This window comes from Lampetra fluviatilis, chromosome 80 (genome assembly GCF_964198595.1).
Source record: "Lampetra fluviatilis chromosome 80, kcLamFluv1.1, whole genome shotgun sequence".
Lineage (NCBI taxonomy): Eukaryota > Metazoa > Chordata > Hyperoartia > Petromyzontiformes > Petromyzontidae > Lampetra > Lampetra fluviatilis.
In genome coordinates, this window is record NC_136354.1 from 964,692 (window position 1) to 986,553 (window position 21,862).

Here is a 21,862-nt window from a genome sequence, read left to right on the forward strand (position 1 = left end):
CTTAGTATACTTATGTCATACTGATGACAACACGATATTCTATCATTAAAAATCCAATTTTTTATATTTTCAAACATTTTACACGCTTTTATTTAACTCACTCTGTTGTCGTATCCTCAAATATTGTAACTCTATTTCAACCGTCTTCCTAATGTCATATCGACTGCAAACTTGGTATAGGTGTGTCATGCTGATGACAATACTATATTCTATCATTACAAATGAAAAAAATATTTTTCAACAATCTTTTTTACGGGTCTAATTGTCCACGCTCAACTCACGTTGCCTGTAAATCACCACGCTCCCATTACGAGTACGGGACATTTCATTAAAGCGTGTCTTTTTTAAAAGTATTTTTAAATATTACTTATTTTTGTTACCAAATAAGTATCGATGTGTATTTGTGTTAGCTTTATTGACACTGGGCCAATGTTTATGGTGCATCTTACATTCCACAGCATCGTATAATCCAGAAAATACATTGCACTCTCTTGGATTTACACAACTGTCGCTTGTTTTCTGGAGCTAAGTAACCACATGTGAAATAATAGTGTCTTCACAATCATTCCTTTTTAACAGAACATGCAACCTTGACATCAGCAACAAGATTGGGACGCCGCTGTTGAAGAACGGGGAGCTGACTGGACTGTTCAATCGCATGACGAGTCAAAAAGACGAACTTAACAACATCATTGAGGTTAAGATTTGTATTTAAAGCTTCTTTCGTGACTGCAGGGATTCATCTTATTGGTTCTTTGGGTAAAATCACGCAGAAGGAAAACGATAAAATAATAAAAATGTTCTTGCTGTGGTTTTCACACCCGATGATGATTGCTACGTGTTGCAATCGAAACGTCGTGAGAATTTTATTGTTTTATATTTGTATTATTTTATTGTTTCCCTTCTACGTGACTTTACCGACAGAACCAAGAATATGAATATCATTGAGCTATTCTGGCTCAGACGCACTTACAATTCACATCTGTATTGGACATTACAACTGCAAAACTGTTTTTCAAAACGACCTCTGCTCTCGTTTCCAGACAACAAAACGCAACGAAGATGCACTGCAGTTGAAAGTTCACGAGTTGGAATCGAGGAATAAAAACCGACAGTAAGTTGTTCCTGCCTATTTTTCTGTTTGCTTTTCAATTCACAACATATTCCTTTTGTGGATGACGTACGTCAGAGGTCGCAAACGGGTTTTGATTCTTTACCCGTACCCGTATCCGGCCGCACCAGGGTCGCAAATGGGTACCCGTACCCAGGCCGGGTACGGGTACCCGTTCTCTACCCGTACCCGTACCCTACCCGAAATGAGTGACAAACGGTTACTCACCAGTGACTCACGGCCTACCCGTACCCGGCCGCACCAGGGTCGCAAACGGCTACCCGTACCCGTATCCGGCCGGGTACAGGTAGCCGGGTATCGGGTAGGGTACGGATATCGGGAACCCGGTTGCGACCTCTGACGTACGTTTGTTACAAACACAACTCCCATCTCTGTTAACTAAGACTCTGGCACTTTTCCGATTGCGACCTCTGGGATGAAGCCATGTTGCAGGCGCGGGTGGGTTGATTCTAGGAACTTGAATTGTGAGAAGAGACAAGACGTTGGGAAATGAGTGACAAACGGTGACTCACCAGTGACTCACGGCCTACCCGTACCCGTACCCGGCCGCACCAGGGTCACAAACGGCTACCCGTACCCGCCCGGGTACGGGTAGCCGGGTATCGGGTAGGGTACGGGTATCGGGTACCCGGTTGCGACCCCTGGCCTAACCGTCCCACCTGATGCTCACCCGATCCTCTTGCTCTCTTTTACACCTTTTGAATGTTCCCCGTTCCCTAACCAATCAGAGCGTGGAGTGATGGCGCCCGCCTTCTTGATTACTCTGTCCCAGGGATTGTGTGGGACAATCACCGCACACCTGTCATGTGTTTTTCTCTCAATCCAGGGAAGAGTTGGAATCTGCCGAAGCGCATCACCAGGCACAGCTCGGAGCCCACGTACAGAAATGCACAAACTTGGTAATACAAAACATAAAACAGCACTGTACAAAGTGCTTGAAATAATTGATGTTCACAATGTAATGGTTAGCACACACTCGGTTTGCAATGCAGAGGTGGACGGATCAATCCCCTGGTGTGATAGTTGACACAATGAGGACCATTCTGAAATGCGTCTTAAAACTTCCCCCGAGTTTTGTGTTTCAGTACACTTGAGTCTAAATTTCGATTTAAAGCTTTCGTGACTGCAGGGATTCATCTTCTTGGTTCTTTCGGTAAAGTCACGTAGAAGGGAAATAATAAATAATAAAAATAAAACAATACAATAATATAATATTATAAACTAATTAAATAATATATAAAAATAATATAATACTCTAATATAATAATATAATATTATATTTCGATGTAAAGCTTTCGTGACTGCAGGGATTCATCTTCTTGGTTCTTTCGGTAAAGTCACGTAGAAGGGAAATAATAAAATAATAAAAACAAAACATAATAAAATACAATTCTCACGACGTTTCGGCCACAACGTCGTGAGAATGGTGGCAGTGGCTAAGCGGACACGGCTGCACGATGGCCGTGAAACGCAGCTGGTGGGAAGCGTTTGCTGAGCGTCGTCTGTTTGAAGAAGTTTGCGTGCTCGTTGAATCAAGAAGCGAGGGTCATTGACCAGCACTAGATTTGAAGCTTTCGTGACTTTCATTAATATAAATTTTTTACCTACGTGACTTTACCGAAAAAACCTAAGAATATTGACCAGCACGTCCGTTGCACGTGGACTGCGACAGGTTCGCGAGCTGGGCGAGCGACGGGAGGCACTCTGCGAGGAGGTCAGCTGCTATGAAAACAAGGTTAGCGCCAAGCCGTTTCAATGGCAATGCATCTCTAATTACACTGGTCAACACACTTTTTCTGGCATAAGGTATTCCAACGGTTTGAAGGTAATTTTGGGGTGCTGATTCTGGCATCAGTTTTTGTCTATCACGTCAGGTTTTTGAGATATCAAATATTGCATTTTCAATAAAAACTGCGGAAGAAAAATATTAAATAAATGTGGATATCTACAAAAAATGATATCGTAAACACACTATCCTAAAAATGCAGCACCGTATTTTAACACTAAAGCAGTCACTGACTCGCAATGACTTGCAACAGAGTTAATTTCGGGTAAAACCGAAGCAGTCTTTGTCGTGACTGCAATGTTCGTTATGACCGTGTTTGCTTGACGTTGCAGTTCAAGGATTTGGGGTCTGAAATCGACTCGCTAAAGCGACAGGGCGAACAAGCACGCAACCACGAAACCGCAGAGTTAGCGGACTGCATGGAGCACATCAAACACCTGGAGGAGGTTTGCGAAACAAACTTGACCGATGTTGTTTACCTTTTTAGTCTTGGTCAAAAAACGCATCGAGTATAATGCACGTCCACGTTGAACTTCTTTCGCACCATACTTAGCCAACCGTGCTAATCGGAGGTGCGGGGGAAGGACAACAAAACTAAACACAACAAAAGCAGTTAATACTAAAACTAATTAGAGTGCCATTTATTTATTCAGTAAAACCTCACCAAGTCTTGAGCTATTTTTCTCTTTCACATGACAGTTCTGCTTGGAGATTGTTGCACATGTACATTATCCGTGAGTGTTTTGCGTACGGTATTTTGAAACCGGAGCATCAGGCCAAAGACGCGCCGCTCATATGAGGGCATATCAGTCGCAGGTTTGCGCAACCTAATCTTCGTGTATTTTCTTGGCCTCCTTATCAACAAAAGTGGGTTCGGGGGTTTCAGAAATGATCAACGACCTTGCCTTTCTTTAAAGGGTGCCGGATCACAGACAGCCAAACCCACCGCCTTTTGGCGTCATCTGGTCCAACACCATGTGAGACTGGGCTCTAAGAAAAGCTGTCTCTGGTGTGGACCAATCAATTTCAAGGACAGTGCACATTATCAGAGTTATGTTTTTTGTTTGCATTATGACTGCAGGTATTGTGGTCTATGCAAACATGACTCCTTGTAAAAATGTGTCAGTTTTGATGCCAGATAGAAGGGTAAAAAACCAATTATATTTTTACTGGCAAATGAGGTTCCAATGGTGTAAATGCTTACCCCGAGCTCTAATACTCTGATGGTGCATTGTCTTTGAGTTGTGCGCCTTTTGGCGTCATCTGGTCCAACACCATGTGAGACTGGGCTCTAACAAAAGCTGTCTCTGGTGTGGACCAATCAATTTCAAGGACAGTGCACGCATTATCAGAGTTGTCTTTTTGTTTGCATATTGACCGCAAGTGTTGTGGTTAATGCAAATAGGATCCCTTGTTAAATGGTTTTTTACCCTTTTATCTGGCAACAAAACTGACACCTTTTTTACAAGGGATCATGTTTGCATTGACCACAATACCTGCGGTCGGAATGCAAACAAAAAACAGAACTCTGATAATGTGTGCACTGTCCTTGAAATTGACTGGTCCACACCCGATACAGCTTTCCTTAGAGCCCAGTCTCACATGGTGTTGGACCAGATGACGCCAGATAAAAGGGTAAAAAAACAATTATCATATTTTGCTACTGGCAAAGGAGGTTCCAAAGGATCCCTCGTATAAAGGTGTCAGTTTTGTTGCCACATAAAAGGATAAAGACCTATTACTATAACGAAGAGGGTTATTGCGTGTTATTGCGTGCGCGTGCTAAACTGTGATTTATACAAGTACGCTAGAGTCTAATTGTTTTGTTGCAGATGTGAAGTGTTTATACGTGGAGCGTTAACTTGCATCACTGTTATAAAAAAAAAAGCAGCAAAAGATTTTTCTTTCTTGGCACTAGCAATGAATTTCTTAACCGAGTGAAAATCCAAGTCACGTGTGTGTGTGTGTGACCGTTGTTTTCTCTCCCTTCTTCCAGGCACAATCCCACAGGATTGCAGCTGAGATTGAGAATGTGAAAAGCGGTGTAGAACAAGCTACACAGTTGAAGATCACAGAAATGAGTGCAATGGTGGAAGAGTACAAGGTGACTTGCGGATGTTGGCACCTCATCCCTGAGTCAGCCTCGCGTGTTTAAGCTGCTTCAAAATAACTGCAGATCTTCTTGGTTCTTTGGGTAAAGTCACGTAGAATGGAAATAATAAAATAAGAAAAATAAAACATGATAAAATATAATAGAATAATAAAAATGAAACATAATAAAATGTTTTATTTTTATTATTTTATCATTTCCATTCTACGTGACTTTACTGAAAGAACCAAGAAGATGAATCCCTGCAGTCACGAAAGAAGCTTTAAATCGAAAAATAACTGCCAGAGTGTGTCAAAGGAAATAACGAAATTTATTCTGATAGTTCATTGGCAATGGTGGATTAAAAACAACTTTGCACGCTCTGCAATGGGCCCCTTATTCACAGCAACAATAACAGTTGAAGCTTGTAACTCGCCCTCGTGTCGAGATAACAGTGACTCGGGCACTCGCAGGAGCTACGGACAAGCAGCACGATTTTCTTACTCCACTCTATACATCAGAATCAACATCTGTGTGTGTCTAATTCTTTATTTGAAGCTTTCGTGACTGCAAGGATTCATATTGTTAGGTTTTTTCGGTAAAGTCACGTAGGTAAAAAATTAAAATACATTTTTGAAATTATTACAATTTAAATTAATTTTTCAAATTTTAATTTAATAAATTTTTAAAATTATTAAAATAAAAATTAAATTTTAAAATGTAAATTAATTTATTATTTTTAATTTATTAAGCATTTTTTTTATTTTTTTCCTACGTGACTTTACCGAAAAAACCTAACAATATCTGTGTGTCTAGACTGCAGGAGGAATCCGATGAGCTATAAAGTTATTTTTCACATACAGTGGAACCTCGCTACACGTCGTTAATTCGTTCCAGAAGGTGGTAGGACTTATACCGAAAATGACATAGACACCAAACTAACTTTTCCCATAAGAAATCAAGGTGAAAGGAAAGGAAATAAGCCGTGCTTATCGGAGGTGTAGGGTTAACGGCAACAAAGTGAGCAGCAGCATTAGGATGTTTGTTTCTGCTGGAGGAGGAATCGGATGAGCTGTGAAGCTCTTTCACAGGTCTCCAGTAGAAATGAGTTTTTCGATAGAGATTTCAAAGTGAGCCGCTCCAGCAGCTACCTAATATCAACGGGGAGAGCGTTCCAGACGGCCCAGAAGCGCGCCTGAAAGAGCGCGAGATTCAGGGTCATTGCCCCAAAGTTGCCCCTCGTTTTTTTTTTCCTCTTTAGGGCAGTTTTATTGACAAATGTATTGGATCTTCTTGGTTCTTTCGGTAAAGTCACATAGAAGGGAAATAATAAAATAATAAAAATCAAACTTAATAAAATACAATTCTAATGACGTTTCGGTCACAACGCAAGCAGCCGTTTTATTATTTCCCTTCTACGTGACTTTACCGAAAGAACCAAGAAGATGAATCCCTGCAGTCACGAAAGCTTTAAATCGAAATTGAAATGTGTTGGATTTCTGTGGTGTTAATGTTTCAATGTATTTATTTTTGGGTTTATTTATTTTTAGTGGCAAGAATTTTGAAGCATCGTCTTCCGTCCCTACAATGTTCACAAAATATATTGAAACACAAATTGGAACGTAGCAAAACATCTACCTCGACGTATTGCCTCAGTGTTTGTGCAGTTGGTAAACGCCGTTCAAATGTTTTGCATTTTTCTGTTGCGATCCTGACGTGAAGCGCGACTGTGACCAGAAGCTGGAAGATAAAGACAACGACTGTTCTTCTCTCAACCGAAAATATCAAGATGCGCTTGAAAATCTGTATACGGTGGTACGTTTAGCTTTTTTTTAAATAATTTGTGGAATCCTCCATTGGTAAATCATGATTGAGAATTGTCACGCTCACATTCGCCCTCACAATCCCCGACGATGTTACGCAGGCGAGCAATGTTGCCAAGTCACACGGCAAATGAAGACTCGTTGTAGAAACGGAATGGTGACTATTTGTGAAGAAAGAGCGACACTGCATGCAATCTAACTGAGAGATGGTCTCTTCAGTTGTGTTACCCATGGAATCATCGACGGTACTTCAGTTCAATTATTGTACTAATTGACTCTCGTGAAAGTATGATCACGGCACCCTGAGTCCCCAGACCGGCTCTTACAAGAACATCGGCTCTGGGCTCTCGGGGCCACGCCACTGGCTTGCCCTGGTCGGTCCTGAGAAGGACGGCGATCCAGGGGAGTCCCAGGGCCTATCTAGCCGGTCTTCTTGCTTCGCTGGTTAAAGCTGAACACTGAACCCCGAGCCCTCCGGCTCACCGCCTCATATAGCAACTCCCCCCCTGAGGGGTGGGGCCGTGGGGGATCCCAGCGCCGTGTCAGCCCCCCAGGCTGAACGGTGCGGACGTGGATGTAAGCATCTCTTGGCGTACGGGCATAACTACGCCCAGTGTGTTTGTTTGCCCTCCGTAACACCTCTACATATATACAAAACTCAAGAATACGATGTCAATCACCGTAACGTTTTTGTTAGACAGAACGAGGCTCAATCTGATGAAATGAGAGCAGAACTGGAAAAGTTGAAGGAAGCATTGAAGCAGAAGGTAACTTTTAACCGCAGTTGGGCAAACAGACACGGAGACACACACAGGGAGACACTCGCAGAGACACGCAGGCAGACACGGAGACACACAGGGAGACACTCGCAGAGACACGCAGGCAGACACGGAGACACACACTGGGAGACACTCGTAGAGATACACAGGCAGACACGCAGGCAGACATGGAGACACGCAGGCAGACACGGAGACACAGAGAGACACTCGTAGAGACACACAGGCAGACACGGAGACAGCCAAAGAGACAGACATGGAGACGTGCTTTTCCCATGATAATGCGGGTAGCCTATAACAGGCGTGTTATTCATGTCCTCTCTCTGAAAGCCAGGAGTGGAAATTCCACATTCTTATGACGGGGGCCCCCAGACTCGGATTTAAACTCGTCACTTTTCGTTGAAAATCCGCGTGGTCTAGTCTCTGCGACATCTCTGCAACACATAAATGAAATTGATGATGTATTCAGACTCATGTTTCATTGTGGAACCTTATGGGTAACAATGTATGTGTACACAGACCTCCATTCTGTGTTTACACATATACACACACATCATTTGTTTTTGCCATCAGCCTTTTGGCATTCCAGACCAATATTATTCAGCAGTATTCATTCAAGCCACCAAGATCTGGACCGGTTTTTACCTCCTGGGTCTTAGTCATCAGGCAGGCTTGTTCAATAAACCCCGCTGGGCTAAGCGCGCTGACGTTAGGTGTTTGCGATCAGCACGGCACTCCCGCAAGCCTGCAGGCCTAACTGGGGGATCTCTGTTTGTGTGTCCGTGTGATCTGCAAGACTCCACCTTTGCTTGAACCGGTCTCAGTGGCCAAGTCGCCTTCCAAGGGCGGCGTTCTCAAGCCCCTTGCCACGGGGGAGGTCGTGAAGAGAAGGCGAAAGGTTTGGTATCTGTCGGACACGGAGGGCTCGGAGGTCATGGATTTTACGGTGAGTAATGCGACTGCTTTATACATAACGTGGTTGAGCAATAGGGAGCCATCCCTTGACCGCACCCGGGCATCGATCAGCCTCCCATTGTATCTGTAGCAGATGGGAATTCTTCCGGTATAGGCATTGAAGGCTCGACGAACTACGTGGTCCAATGTGGAAGCCAGAGGACATCCCTGTTGCACCCCAAGGTGTAAAGGGAATGGCTCTGACTCACAGCCACGTAGTTAAGACGCGGGGCCGCTCACCATAATGAAGGTCCTTAAGGATGGTGATGAGTGGGGTCGGGACTCGGAAAACACGAAGAGCAACCCAGAGGCCAGGCCTACTGATGGTATCATAGGCCTTGAGCAGGTCAATAAAGCACACGCATGGACTAACATGCACACATGGACCTACAGACACGCAAAGAAATGGAGTTACACTGACTAACATGGAGGCATGCACACACAGCGACTAACACACACGCACATGGACTGAGACACACACACACACATATGGACTGACACACACAAACACATCGACTTACAGACACACGCACATATGGACTCACACACACATAGACATCCACTTGAGATACACACACATGGAGTTACACAGACATATATCGACGTACACACATACAGCGACTCACACACAGACATACGTGGACTGACACGCACATTGACGTACACACACATATGTACTTACTCACATATGGACTAAGACACACACATGGACTTAGACACACATAGATAGATTGACACAGCCCTACACACATACACATGTGACACACAGGCATCTACTTGAGATACACAGACATGGATGAACACACATATGGACTCACACAAACGCATTGACTTACACACACACATCGAGTGACACACATGTATAGACTTACATACACATGTGGACTAACACAAAGATAAAGACCCCCCGTATAGCCTTAACAGACTGTAGGGGCAAGTGCTGTTAGCGAGCACCTATGAAGGCCGGAACGGTACACGAGGGGGTGGGTGGCCAGCACCACGCCCGACCGCCTTTGTCTCCCCAGTGGCGATGTTTATACACCGTACCAGGTACTCATTTGAGGCTGAGTCGACCTAGGGGATGCCCAGGACCGGTTCAAATAATCGTCACTGGTGTTGGCCGTGAGCGGGAATCGAACCCGGGTCGCCAGGTTCATAGCGCGGCACGCTAACCGCTACACTACCGCTCCCCACTAACACACACACATATGGACTGACACACACATGTATAGACTTACATACACATGTGGACTAACACACACACATATGGACTGACACACACATGTATAGACTTACATACACATGTGGACTAACACACACACATATGGACTGACACACACATGTATAGACTTACATACACATGTGGACTAACACACACACATATGGACTGACACACACATGTATAGACTTACACACACATATGGACTGACACACACACACACACACATGGACGTACATGGCCAGATGACAGACTGGCAAACCGTCGCAGCGTCATGAAAGTGCAGCAAAGAAATGGAAAATTTAGCAAGCTAAAAACAAAGAGTTTTGTGCACGCAAACATTATCATCGTAATATCTCCCAACGTATTTGTTTGATAATAGTAAGCGAATCAACGTGAGTTCTTATCTGCACACAAACATGAGTATTGTAATGTTTGTCAACTAATGTGTTTAACAATAGTAAACAATGGACTTGAGTTGTTAGTGTAAGAAGCTTGGAAATTTGTACTTACCATAGGCGTGTTGAGGCCTTGTGCGATGCGTAGCCCCCGTCCTGGCCTAGATTGGTGAGCCACGGAGTTGGCACGTTGCCAGGCTAGGGGCTGGGCCGCTACCCCCCTCCCCAGCATCCCCCGCCCGTGCAAGAATAATGTTATGTAAGCAGTAAAATATTATTATCTAGGGCAGGGGTCCTCAAACTTTTTAAACAGGAGGCCAGTTCACTGTCCCTCAGACCGTTGGAGGGCCGGACTATAGTTAAAAAAAACTATGAACAAATTCCTATGCACACTGCATATATATTATTTTGAAGTGAAGAAACAAAACGGGAACAAATACAATATTTAAAATGAAGAACAAGTAAAGTTAAATCAACAAACTTGCCAGTATTTCAATGGGAACTATGGGCCTGCTTTTGGCTAATGAGATGGTCAATGTCCGGTTCCATATTTGTCACTGCTAGTCGTAACAAGTGATGCAAGTGTGCATCCGTTAGTCTAGATCTGGTTGGAGATTTCAAATGTTTCATTCTGGAAAAAGTCTGTTCACAGACATAAGTGCTGCCAAAGAAGGTTGCCATTTTGAGTGCATGGTTCCTGAGATGAGGATATGTCTCAGAGGGGAGAGATGCATAGAAATTATGAAGGCTGCTTGACTTGAATGCGTCTTTCAGAGAGTCACAATTCTGCAGTTCAGCCAGTTCCATTTGGTAAATTGTATCCACATTTTCAATGTCAATAGAAAATGGGTTACGGAAAAGCTGTATGTCCTGTTCATGGAGATGAAGCTCTTTAAAACTAAATTGGAACTCCTTTTGCAATTTTTCCAGTGAATCCACACATGTTTTGTTTGGGAATGCAACCAATGGTTTTTCCGCTAACAGATTTTGAGTTGTGGGGAGATGGCAGAAGTTTTCCTCCTTCACTTGTTTGATGAGGAGACCTAATTTTACTTAAAATACTTTGACATGTGATTGCATATCACAGATGAGCTTCCCCTTTCCTTGAAGTTGCACATTGAAACTGTTGAGTAGCTCTGTTACATCTGTCAGAAAGGCAAGGTGCCGTTTCCATTCTGCATCATTGAGTTCTGGTACTTCTTTGTTTTTTGAAAACAGAAAAGCTGTAATCTGTGGAAGTAAGTCATAGAAACGTTTCAAAACTCTCCCTCGACTCAGCCAACGGACTTCTGTGTGGTACAGAACATCTTCATAGTCAACATTTAGCTCAGACAGAAATTCCTGAAAATGTCTGTGGTTTAGTGCATGAGCTCTAATGAAGTTAACACAAGATACCACAATTTTCATAACAGAGTCCCACTTCAGTGATTTACTACACAGCGCTTGTTGGTGGATGAGGCAGTGTATGGCTATTGGATAAGAATGGTTATGTTTGTCCATCTCTTGGTTAATGCGAGCAATTGCTCCTTTCTTAGACCCCACCATGCTAGGAGCACCATCAGTTGTCACACTGGCTAGTTTAGCCCAGTTCAGCTCCAAACCATTCACAGTTTGGCAAACCTTTTCATAGATATCCTCTCCTGTAGTTGTTCCTTTGATGCGTTGCAGTGCAGCAAGCTCTTCTGTGACTTCGAAATAGTCATTCGTCCCACGAATAAAAATTTGAAATTGTGCAGAATCACGAACATCATTGCTTTCGTCGAGTGCCAAGGAAACATAGAAACGTTTTTTTGTGGAGTTTTGCAAATGCTGATGCAAATTGTCTCCCATTTCTTCAATCCTCCGTGTAATTGTAGGTCCTGAAAGACTCACTGTACTAAATAAATCGGCCTTCTCTGGACACATCTCTTTGGCAACAGAAAGAAGGCATTCTTTAACAAATTCTCCCGCCACGAATGGTCTGCCAGTGCACGCTATTAGCTTGGCAACTTGAAAACTTGCTCGCAGTGATGAAATATTTAGCTGCTTCTGCTTCACAAAAGTATTTTGCTGAGATGTTAATGTATTTTTCAGTTTTAATATTTTATCTTTTCTCACTTCTCCGACCAAACAATCATATTTATCTTTATGTTGAGTTTCATAGTGTCGACGTAAATTGTATTCTTTGAACACAGACACTATATTCTGGCATATCAGACACACAGCTCTTTCCTTGTACTGGATGAAAAAGTAATCATAAGTCCACTGTTCTTTGAATATCCTACACTCCGAGTAAATTTTTCTCTTTCTTGACATCATTGTTTCCTAGGGAGTCAAAATTGCTATTAGTAAAATACCAATATATATACAGCGCTACAAAAACAATATACCAGCAATAACTTTGCCCACACAGAGACATACAGACTGCACTGCCCATCAATGCAGTCTGATTGGGGGAACTCCGCTTTTACCCCAGGCTCACACTGGTGCGGGTGCCATTAAAAAGTTAATTACACCTGCAGTTTTGTTCACAGATCGCAGTGCGATCTGTGAACTCGCATAGGAATCTGATCGCATGGGGGAGAAGACCCATGCGATCCGATTCCACTGCAGGAAAAAAGAAGGCACATGTGCCTTTTTTCTTCCGAATCTAATGCAAGTTCAGCCATACAAGCATATGGCTGAACTCGCACTGCTCAGAGATCGCAACAGTATGAACCGGGGCTTACACAACATACAACATATAACCTCATACAACTGAATAGCAATCAGAATATAAATGCACTTACTGTCATTTAAATTGGGTTTCCTACTCCTCAGCTGTCTGTCACTGACCAGCACGGGAAAACAGCAGGCAGCCCCTCGAGAGATCAGAGATCACTCTGTGATTACCCCTCTATCATTTACTCAGCGGTGCGTGTGCTGGGGATCTACATCCCCAGCACACAGGAATATCACTGGGAGTGGAGCCGAGGGGCAAGTGAGGGAGCTGAGGGAGGGAGAGCCAGTCAAGCGCAGCCAGGGGAGGGCTGGCAGCCTTAGGCCTGGGGGGCAAGTCCAGTCAATTGGCCCATTGAACCATTCACCAGCGCAGCCCAATGAGTACCCACCGCCGCAGCTCAATCAGTGCTCACCAGCGCAGCCAAATCAGTGCTCGCCACCGCAGCCCAATCAGTGCCCACCACCGCAGCCCAATGAGTGCTCACCAGCGCAGCCCAATTAGTGCTCACAAGCGCAGCCCAATTAGTGACCATGGGCCGGATAAATGTCCTCGGCGGGCCGCATGTGGCCCGCGGGCCGTAGTTTGAGGACCCCTGATCTAGGGAGTCTGTAGTATAAACTGGACGCATCGTGTAGGGGGGCGAATAGGACGTGACACTGTGAAGAAATATCCGCTTTAAACGCGTAAAAAGAAAATGTCCCCATGAGATGGAGCCAAGGCGCATCACTTGGTAGGGTCCGCCCACCCCCCACGCAATTGGCGTCAGTTGGTACGGTCGATGTCGCGCAATAAGTAAATAATTTATAATAGAAATGGCACAAATGTGTTAATTAAACTACTTTAACGTTTAGGGATGGGAAAACGAAATAGCCTATTCCCACCGCGGGGCTTAGGGCGTGCCGGCTGGCGAATTATTTCGGTCTTAAACCCCACGGTCCGGGAGCCAAATCCCCCGCAAGCGCAAGCGATCATTTGTTTTTGCCATCAGCCTTTTGGCATTGCAGACCAATATTATTCAGCAGTATTCATTCAAGCCACCAAGATCTGGACCGGTTTTTACCTCCTGGGTCTTAGTCATCAGTCAGGCTTGTTCAATAAACCCCGCTGGGCTAAGCGCGCTGACGTTAGGTGTTTGCGATCAGCACGGCACTCCCGCAAGCCTGCAGGCCTAACTGGGGGATCTTTGTTTGTGTGTCCGTGTGATCTGCAAGACTTCACCTTTGCTCGCTCCAGTAACAGTGGCCAAGTCGCCTTACAAGGGTGGCATTCTCAAGCCCCTTGCCACAGGGGAGGTCGTTAAGAGAAGGCGAAAGGTTTTGCATCTGTCCGACTCCGAGGGCTCAGAGTGCATGGATTTCATGGTGAGTAATGCGACTGCTTTGATTGAAATTCTTTGGACGATGCAATGGGACTTTTTTGTTCATTGATATTTATGTTTATATGTTAGGTGGACGAAGAACTGCTAGCAAGTGTGTCTGGCGTAATGCCATCCAAGCGAACTGAAAAGGCCAGGGCAGCAGGCAAGATGAGATCTGACATCGTTCTCACGTGTGACGAGGTTATGCTGCCAGCGGTGCAGACGGTGAGTGCACCAGACTCGCAGGTTAAACAATCCTGCTGATGATGATGATGATGTCACGCACATTTTTCTCTTACTCCAAGCGTGGGGGGCGGCAGCAAGCGTATGCACGAGCAGCCCCGTGTCATGTCAAGAATTCCACATTGCTATGGTGGCGGTGGCGACTTTCTCCACAGGGCGAACACCACGTGGTCATGTTAGAAGCGGGGTTCCGCAAAGGGGTTCTCTGCACTATTGCCAATGGCGTTTGTTGAGGCACAAGGGCATGAGTCACCTCGCCACCACGTGCTGACAAGTGACACTCTTAACAACCGTCGATGAGTCACCAATCGCGCTTAATCGGAAATTTCTCTTCCAAGCTTTTTCTTCAAATTGGGCGAGGCTTTCTGCTCACAAATGGCCACGGTGTCCAAAAATGGACTCGCGTTTCAATGAAAAGGTGCGGGCAAATCGTTCCTACCATCATGAAGCGGCAATTTACTTGCATCCGGTATGGAAATCAATCGGCACTGTGATTCACGTGGAAATAATGTCCACCTTTCTTGACGAGAAATGCGCGTGAAAATACTGCTGTGTAGGAGGCGCTAAGATGAACTGACTTTTTTCACCCATGCTGGAATTTGTGATGGTCCATTCAGTTTTGTGTGTCAAACCACTTAATAAGGTCTGTCGGGAAGACAGTGTCTGAATGTTCATTACCTCCTGGGTCTTAGTCGTCAGTCAGGCTTGTTCAATAAACCCCGCTGGGCTAAGCGCGCTGACGTTAGGTGTTTGCGATCAGCACGGCACTCCCGCAAGCCTGCAGGCCTAACTGGGGGATCTCTGTTTGTGTGTCCGTGTGATCTGCAAGACTCCACCTTGGCTCGCTCCAGTAACAGTGACCAAGTCGCCTTCCAAGGGCGGAATTCTCAAGCCCCTTGCCACGGGGGAGGTCGTGAATAGAAGGCGAAAGGTTTTGCATCTGTCGGACTCCGAGGGCTCGGAGTGCATGGATTTTATTGTGAGTAATGCGACTGCTTTGATTGAAATTCTTTGGACGATGCAATGGGACTCGATCCACTCTCGTAGGGACAAAGCGGCTCGCTTGAGCGCTAGGGATGATTGGCCTCATGACAGGGGATGTGTGGATGTTCATGCTGAATAGAAGCATTCACCTAATGTACGGTGCGCAGTAAAACCAGATAGTTAAATAATTGCTGTAATCTAATAAAAATAATTGCATGACTATGTCATTGTAATCTAAGGCATTCATTTGACAATAACATTAAACAAAAAAATTTACAATTTAAAAACAAAAATCACTCCTGCAGTTTAATGCGAGTCACCATCACCATCAATCAGAATCAAAGGGCCCGGGTCACTGGATGTGGGAAGGTGGAATTAACATCTTGACGAGCTTGGAGCATTTGTTAAATGAACGTAGGATGGATGTGCCAGAGACGGAGAGCGCTCACAAAGCATGCACGTGACCAAGCGACGGGTTTCTGAATTCCCAAAATAAAAAAAATGCAAATTTCGATTTGCCTGTACAATGCACGCAACAGGAAGACTTTTGGCTTACTCCGTATTCCGGCAAAGCCGAATAAATGTTTAAAATTGCAGGATCTTTGCATGATTTTTTTTCCATTGATATTTATTTATGTATGTTAGGTCGACGAAGAACTTCTAGCAAGTGTGTCTGGCGTGATGCCATCCAAGCGAACTGAAAAGGCCAGGGCAGCAGGCAAGATGAGATCTGACATTGTTCTCACGTGTGACGAGGTTATGCTGCCAGCGGTGCAGACGGTGAGTGCACCAGACTCGCAGGTTAAACAATCCTGCTGATGATGATGATGATGTCACGCACATTTTTCTCTTACTCCAAGCGTGGGGGGCGGCAGCAAGCGTATGCACGAGCAGCCCCGTGTCATGTCAAGAATTCCACATTGCTATGGTGGCGGTGGCGACTTTCTCCACAGGGCGAACACCACGTGGTCATGTTAGAAGCGGGGTTCCGCAAAGGGGTTCTCTGCACTATTGCCAATGGCGTTTGTTGAGGCACAAGGGCATGAGTCACCTCGCCACCACGTGCTGACAAGTGACACTCTTAACAACCGTCGATGAGTCACCAATCGCGCTTAATCGGAAATTTCTCTTCCAAGTTTTTTCTTCAAATTGGGCGAGGCTTTCTGCTCACAAATGGCCACGGTGTCCAAACATGGACTTGCGTTTCAATGAAAGGTGTGTGCAATCGTTCCTACCATCATGAAGCGGCGATTTACTTGCACACGGTACGGCAACCAATCGGCACTGTGGTTCACGTGGAAATAATGTCCACCTTTCTCGACGAGAAATGCGCGTAAAAATACCGCTGTATCGGAGGCGCTAAGATGAACTGACTTTTTTCACCCATGCTGGAATGGTGATGGTCCATTCAGTTTTGTGTGTCAAACCACTTAATAAGGTCTGTCGGGAAGACAGTGTCTGAATGTTCATTACCTCCTGGGTCTTAGTCATCAGTCAGGCTTGTTCAATAAACCCCGCTGGGCTAAGCGCGCTGACGTTAGGTGTTTGCGATCAGCACGGCACTCCCGCAAGCCTGCAGGCCTAACTGGGGGATCTCTGTTTGTGTGTCCGTGTGATCTGCAAGACTCCACCTTGGCTCGCTCCAGTAACAGTGACCAAGTCGCCTTCCAAGGGCGGAATTCTCAAGCCCCTTGCCACGGGGGAGGTCGTGAATAGAAGGCGAAAGGTTTTGCATCTGTCGGACTCCGAGGGCTCGGAGTGCATGGATTTCATGGTGAGTAATGCGACTGCTTTGATTGAAATTCTTTGGACGATGCAATGGGACTTGATCCACTCTCGTAGGGACAAAGCGGCTCGCTTGAGCGCTAGGGATGATTGGCCTCATGACAGGGGATGTGTGGATGTTCATGCTGAATAGAAGCATTCACCTAATGTACGGTGCGCAGTAAAACCAGATAGTTAAATAATTGCTGTAATCTAATACAAATAATTGCATGACTATGTAATTGTAATCTCAGGCATTCATTTGACAATAACATTCAACAAAAAATTTACAATTTAAAAACAAAAATCACTCCTGCAGTTTAATGCGAGTCTCCATCACCATCAATCAGAATCAAAGGGCCCGGGTCACTGGATGTGGGAAGGTGGAATTAACATCTTGACGAGCTTGGAGCATTTGTTAAATGAACGTAGGATGAATGTGCCAGAGACGGAGAGCGCTCACAAAGCATGCCCGTGACCAAGGGACGGGTTTCTGAATTCCCAAAATTAAAAAAATTCAAATTTCGATTTGCCTGTACAATGCACGTGTAGTGGTGGTGTTGACGCAAGCCGACAGTGATAGATCACGGGGCGGCACGGGGTGCGTGGTTGTGCGCGCTGACACAAGGTGGGAAATAGGATCGTGGGCAGCGCGCAGTGATTGGTCAACTGGGGTGGGTGCTCTCAGCGACGTCCGCATGAAGGACTATAAAGGGGGACGCGCGGGAGCACTCGGGGAGTTGATAACCAGTTGAAGATCGAAGACGGAGTTGAAGAGGTAGGGCCCTGAGACCCCTAGTCCCGCTGTCCTTGTAAGGGCCGGGACCCTGTGTGGCTCGGAGGCGAGACTGTGGGACCCGTGGTCTGACGTCCATGTGGGACGAGGCTGTGGGACCCAGAGTCGAGACGGACACCCCAGCCGGGTGGGTTCCGAGAAGCTACGGGGCGTAAGAGCCCGTGTGGGTGTAGCCAGGGGAACCCCGTGGGTTAGGCTGCAGTTAGCCACCCGTGTAATATAAGTTGGTGTTAATAAAGAGTGTGCTACCCGTAAGGTCGTCTCCCGCCAAGTTACTACATTACACACGCAACAGGAAGACTTTTGGCTTACTCCGTATTCCGGCAAAGCCGAATAAATGTTTAAAATTGCAGAATCTTTGCATAATTTTTTTTCCATTGATATTTATTTATGTATGTTAGGTCGACGAAGAACTGCTAGCAAGTGTGTCTGGCGTGATGCCATCCAAGCGAACTGAAAAGGCCAGGGCAGCAGGCAAGATGAGATCTGACATCGTTCTCACGTGTGACGAGGTTATGCTGCCAGCGGTGCAGACGGTGAGTGCACCAGACTCGCAGGTTAAACAATCCTGCTGATGATGATGATGATGTCACGCACATTTTTCTCTTACTCCAAAATATAATTGTTGCTCTTCAACAATCTTTCACGTGGTGAGCCGCTTTGTAGACCTGCTAGCGTTTGTGGCCGGGACGCTTCTGTAAAAGAAGCTGATGGTTTAGTGGGCCTTACCTGGTAAGATAAAAATCTACTTCAAGGACAGCGCACATTATCAGAGTTCTGTTTTTTGTTTGCATTCCGACCGCAGGTATTGCGGTCAATGCAAACATGACCCCTCGTAAAAAAGGTGTCAGTTTTGTGGCCAGATAAAAGGGTAAAAAAAACAACAAGAAAAACATTTATTTGCAGTGTCCGAGATGCAGCAGCTAACCTCAAGTCGGCTACCTTAGCACGAGTTTGAATTTCCTTCCGATTCAATTTGAAACTTTACCTGATACACGCAGCCCACAGTGAATCCACATGCGTTATTTCGAGGACACGCCACGGCAACGTGGAGAACGTATCCACCACAGGAGCCGTACACCTCTTAACGAGATACTAACACCAAGCCATGCTCACTTGAGCAGGAGACCCACTCTAGACTTTGACGATGCCCAATTGTCTTCTTGTGAGACTAGGCTCTAAGGAAAGCTGTCTCGGGTGTGGACCAATCAACTTCAAGGACAGTGCATGCATTATCAGAGTTATGTTTTGTTTGCATTATGACTGCAGGTATTGTGGTCTATGCAAACATGACTCCTCGTAAATGAGGTTCCAATGGTGTAAATGCTTACCCTGAGCTCTCATACTCTGATGTTGCGTTGTCTTTGAGTTGTGCGCCTTTTGGCGTCATCTGGTCCAACCCATGTGAGACTGGGCTCTAAGGAAAGCTGTCTCGGGTGTGGACCAATCAACTTCAAGGACAGTGCGTACATTATCAGAGTTGTGTTTTTTGTTTGCATTCCGACTGCAGGTATTGTGGTCTATGTAAACATGACTCCTTATAAATGAGGTTCCAATGGTGTAAATGCTTACCCCGAGCTCTCATACTCTGATGGTGCATTGTCTTTGAGTTGTGCGCCTTTTGGCGTCATCTGGTCCAACACCATGTGAGACTAGGCTCTAAGAAAAGCTGTCTCGGGTGTGGACCAATCAACTTCAAGGACAGTGCATGCATTATCAGAGTTGTGTTTTTTGTTTGCATTCCGACTGCAGGTATTGTGGTCAATGCAAACATGACTCCTCGTAAAAAAGGTGTCAGTTTTGTGGCCAGATAGAAGGGTAAAAAAACAATTATCATGTTTTCGATGTGTTCATTTGTCACAGGCGATTGAGATCTCCGCGTTGACAGGAGAGGTCGAACAAGGGATGATGGTCTCTGCATCACCTTCCATCAAGCTTCCTGCAAAACAGCGATACACACCCTTTGACTGGTTTGATGGTCCAGATGTCGACACCACTTCTGAATCTGAGGATTAAAAAAGAATCGGAGTTTGTTTTGAGCGACGTTGTTTTACGTTCCATTGTTCTTGGTGAAATGAGTAGCCAGGCTGGAGACTTTTAGCCACCGCAGTTCAAATGTTTTGGGTGTTCAGTTTTAAGTCGCTGCTTTTCATCAATTTCCAGAGAGGAGTTGGGGGGTGGATACTTTCGCCGTTAACACTGGTCAACAAAAAAAAAATTCTGGCCTGGACTTGTGCATCTGTTCTAGACTAATTTCAGGGTGCTGATTCTAAATTTGATCTCAGATTTGCCGATAGACAAAAACTGATGCCAGATTTGGAATCAGCACCCCAAAATTACCTTAAAGCCGTTGGAATACCTCATGCCAGACAAAGTGTGTGGACCAGTGTAAGTTTGAGAAAGGCGGTCACACATTTAAAACCACAGTTGGGGTTGACAGCAGCATGATGATGATTGGGGGGGGGGGTGTTTTCACATTTGTGTATTGTTAGGGGGGGAGCGCATGTCAGAGGGCCGTGCTAAAGGTCCATCGGGGGCTGCCAGAGCCTTGCAATGAAGGTTTGAAGGCTGTGACATTCAAGCGGTGAAAAAACCCAACCTGGGTAATTCCGAGTTGGCAAAACGTGGTTCGCGTCTTTGGAAATTTCTATTTAAAGCTTTCGTGACTGCAGGGATTCATCTTCTTGGTTCTTTCGGTAAAGTCACGTAGAAGGGAAGGAATAAAATAATAAAAATAAAACATAATAAAATATTATTATGTTTTATTTTTATTATTTTAATAAAACTAAAACATAATAAAATATTATTTAATTTCGATTTAAAGCTTTCGTGACTGCAGGGATTCATCTTCTTGGTTCTTTTGGTAAAGTCACGTAGAAGGGAAGGAATAAAATAATAAAAATGAAACATAATAAAATAATTAAATTTCGATTTAAAGCTTTCGTGACTGCAGGGATTCATCTTCTTGGTTCTTTCGGTAAAGTCATGTAGACGGGAAGTAATAAAATAATAAAAATACAACATAATAAAATATTATGTTTTATTTTTATTATTTTACGTAATAAGGGAAGTAATAAAATAATAAAAATAAAACATAATACAATATGATTATGTTTTATTTTTATTATTTTAAGTAATAAGGGAAGTAATAAAATAATAAAAATAAAACATAATAATATTTTATTATGTTTTATTTGTATTATTTTATGACTTCCCTTCTACGTGACTCCGAAAGAACCAAGAAGATCAGTGGCAATGATATGGCCATACACTTCTAGATTTTAACTTTTCGTGACACTGCAAGGATCCATACTCTCTGGTTCTTTAGGTAAAGTCACGTGGGTAGAAAATAAAATAAAAATAACTAAATCAAGGCGTTTCGGAGGCAACACAAGCTTCCGTCACCAGGTGGGACAACCACAGCGAACAAAAAAAATGTCACCTACTTGACTTTACCGTAAAACATTCTTGCTGTGGTTGTCACACCTGATGACGGAAGCTTGTGTTGCCTGCGAAACGTCGTCATTTAGTTGTTTTATTTTCAGCTACCAAAGAGTATGGCCACAAACTGTTTAAAGGCTGCTCACGGAATGTGGAGTTGAACTAACACAATAAACACGCTTGACAGAATAGCAGCAATTTAAAGCTTTTGTCACTTGTTGGGATTCATATTCTTGGTTCTTTCGGGAAAGTCACGTAGAAGGGAAATAATAAAATAATAAAAATAAAACAATGAAATTCTCACGACGTTTCGATTGCAACACAAGCAATCATCATCATCACCTGAAGCAATCATCATCACACCTGATGATGATTGCTTGTGTTGCAATTGAAACATCG

General features: G+C 44.5%; 2 protein-coding genes and 1 pseudogene across 2 annotated transcripts in view; 2 read left to right on the forward strand and 1 right to left on the reverse strand.

Moving 5' to 3' along the window:
- LOC144953661 (uncharacterized) overlaps positions 1–14,050 on the forward strand; it is a 37,014-nt gene extending 22,964 nt beyond the window's left edge. Inside the window, exons 15-19 of the mRNA XM_078884242.1 lie at positions 580–697; positions 2,805–2,867; positions 3,251–3,364; positions 8,403–8,552; positions 14,021–14,050. Of these exons, the coding sequence (XP_078740368.1) occupies positions 580–697; positions 2,805–2,867; positions 3,251–3,364; positions 8,403–8,552; positions 14,021–14,050 (475 nt within the window). The remainder of the gene's footprint in view (positions 1–579; positions 698–2,804; positions 2,868–3,250; positions 3,365–8,402; positions 8,553–14,020) is intronic.
- LOC144953664 (uncharacterized) overlaps positions 1–21,862 on the reverse strand; it is a 564,993-nt pseudogene that overhangs the window by 437,739 nt on the left and 105,392 nt on the right.
- LOC144953645 (uncharacterized) lies at positions 14,208–20,459 on the forward strand. Its single transcript, XM_078884237.1, has 7 exons — positions 14,208–14,239; positions 14,326–14,460; positions 15,308–15,457; positions 16,108–16,242; positions 17,087–17,236; positions 18,424–18,558; positions 19,886–20,459. The coding sequence occupies exons 1-7, from the start codon at positions 14,228–14,230 to the stop codon at positions 20,036–20,038; spliced, it is 870 nt and encodes a 289-aa protein (XP_078740363.1). The 5' UTR covers positions 14,208–14,227; the 3' UTR covers positions 20,039–20,459.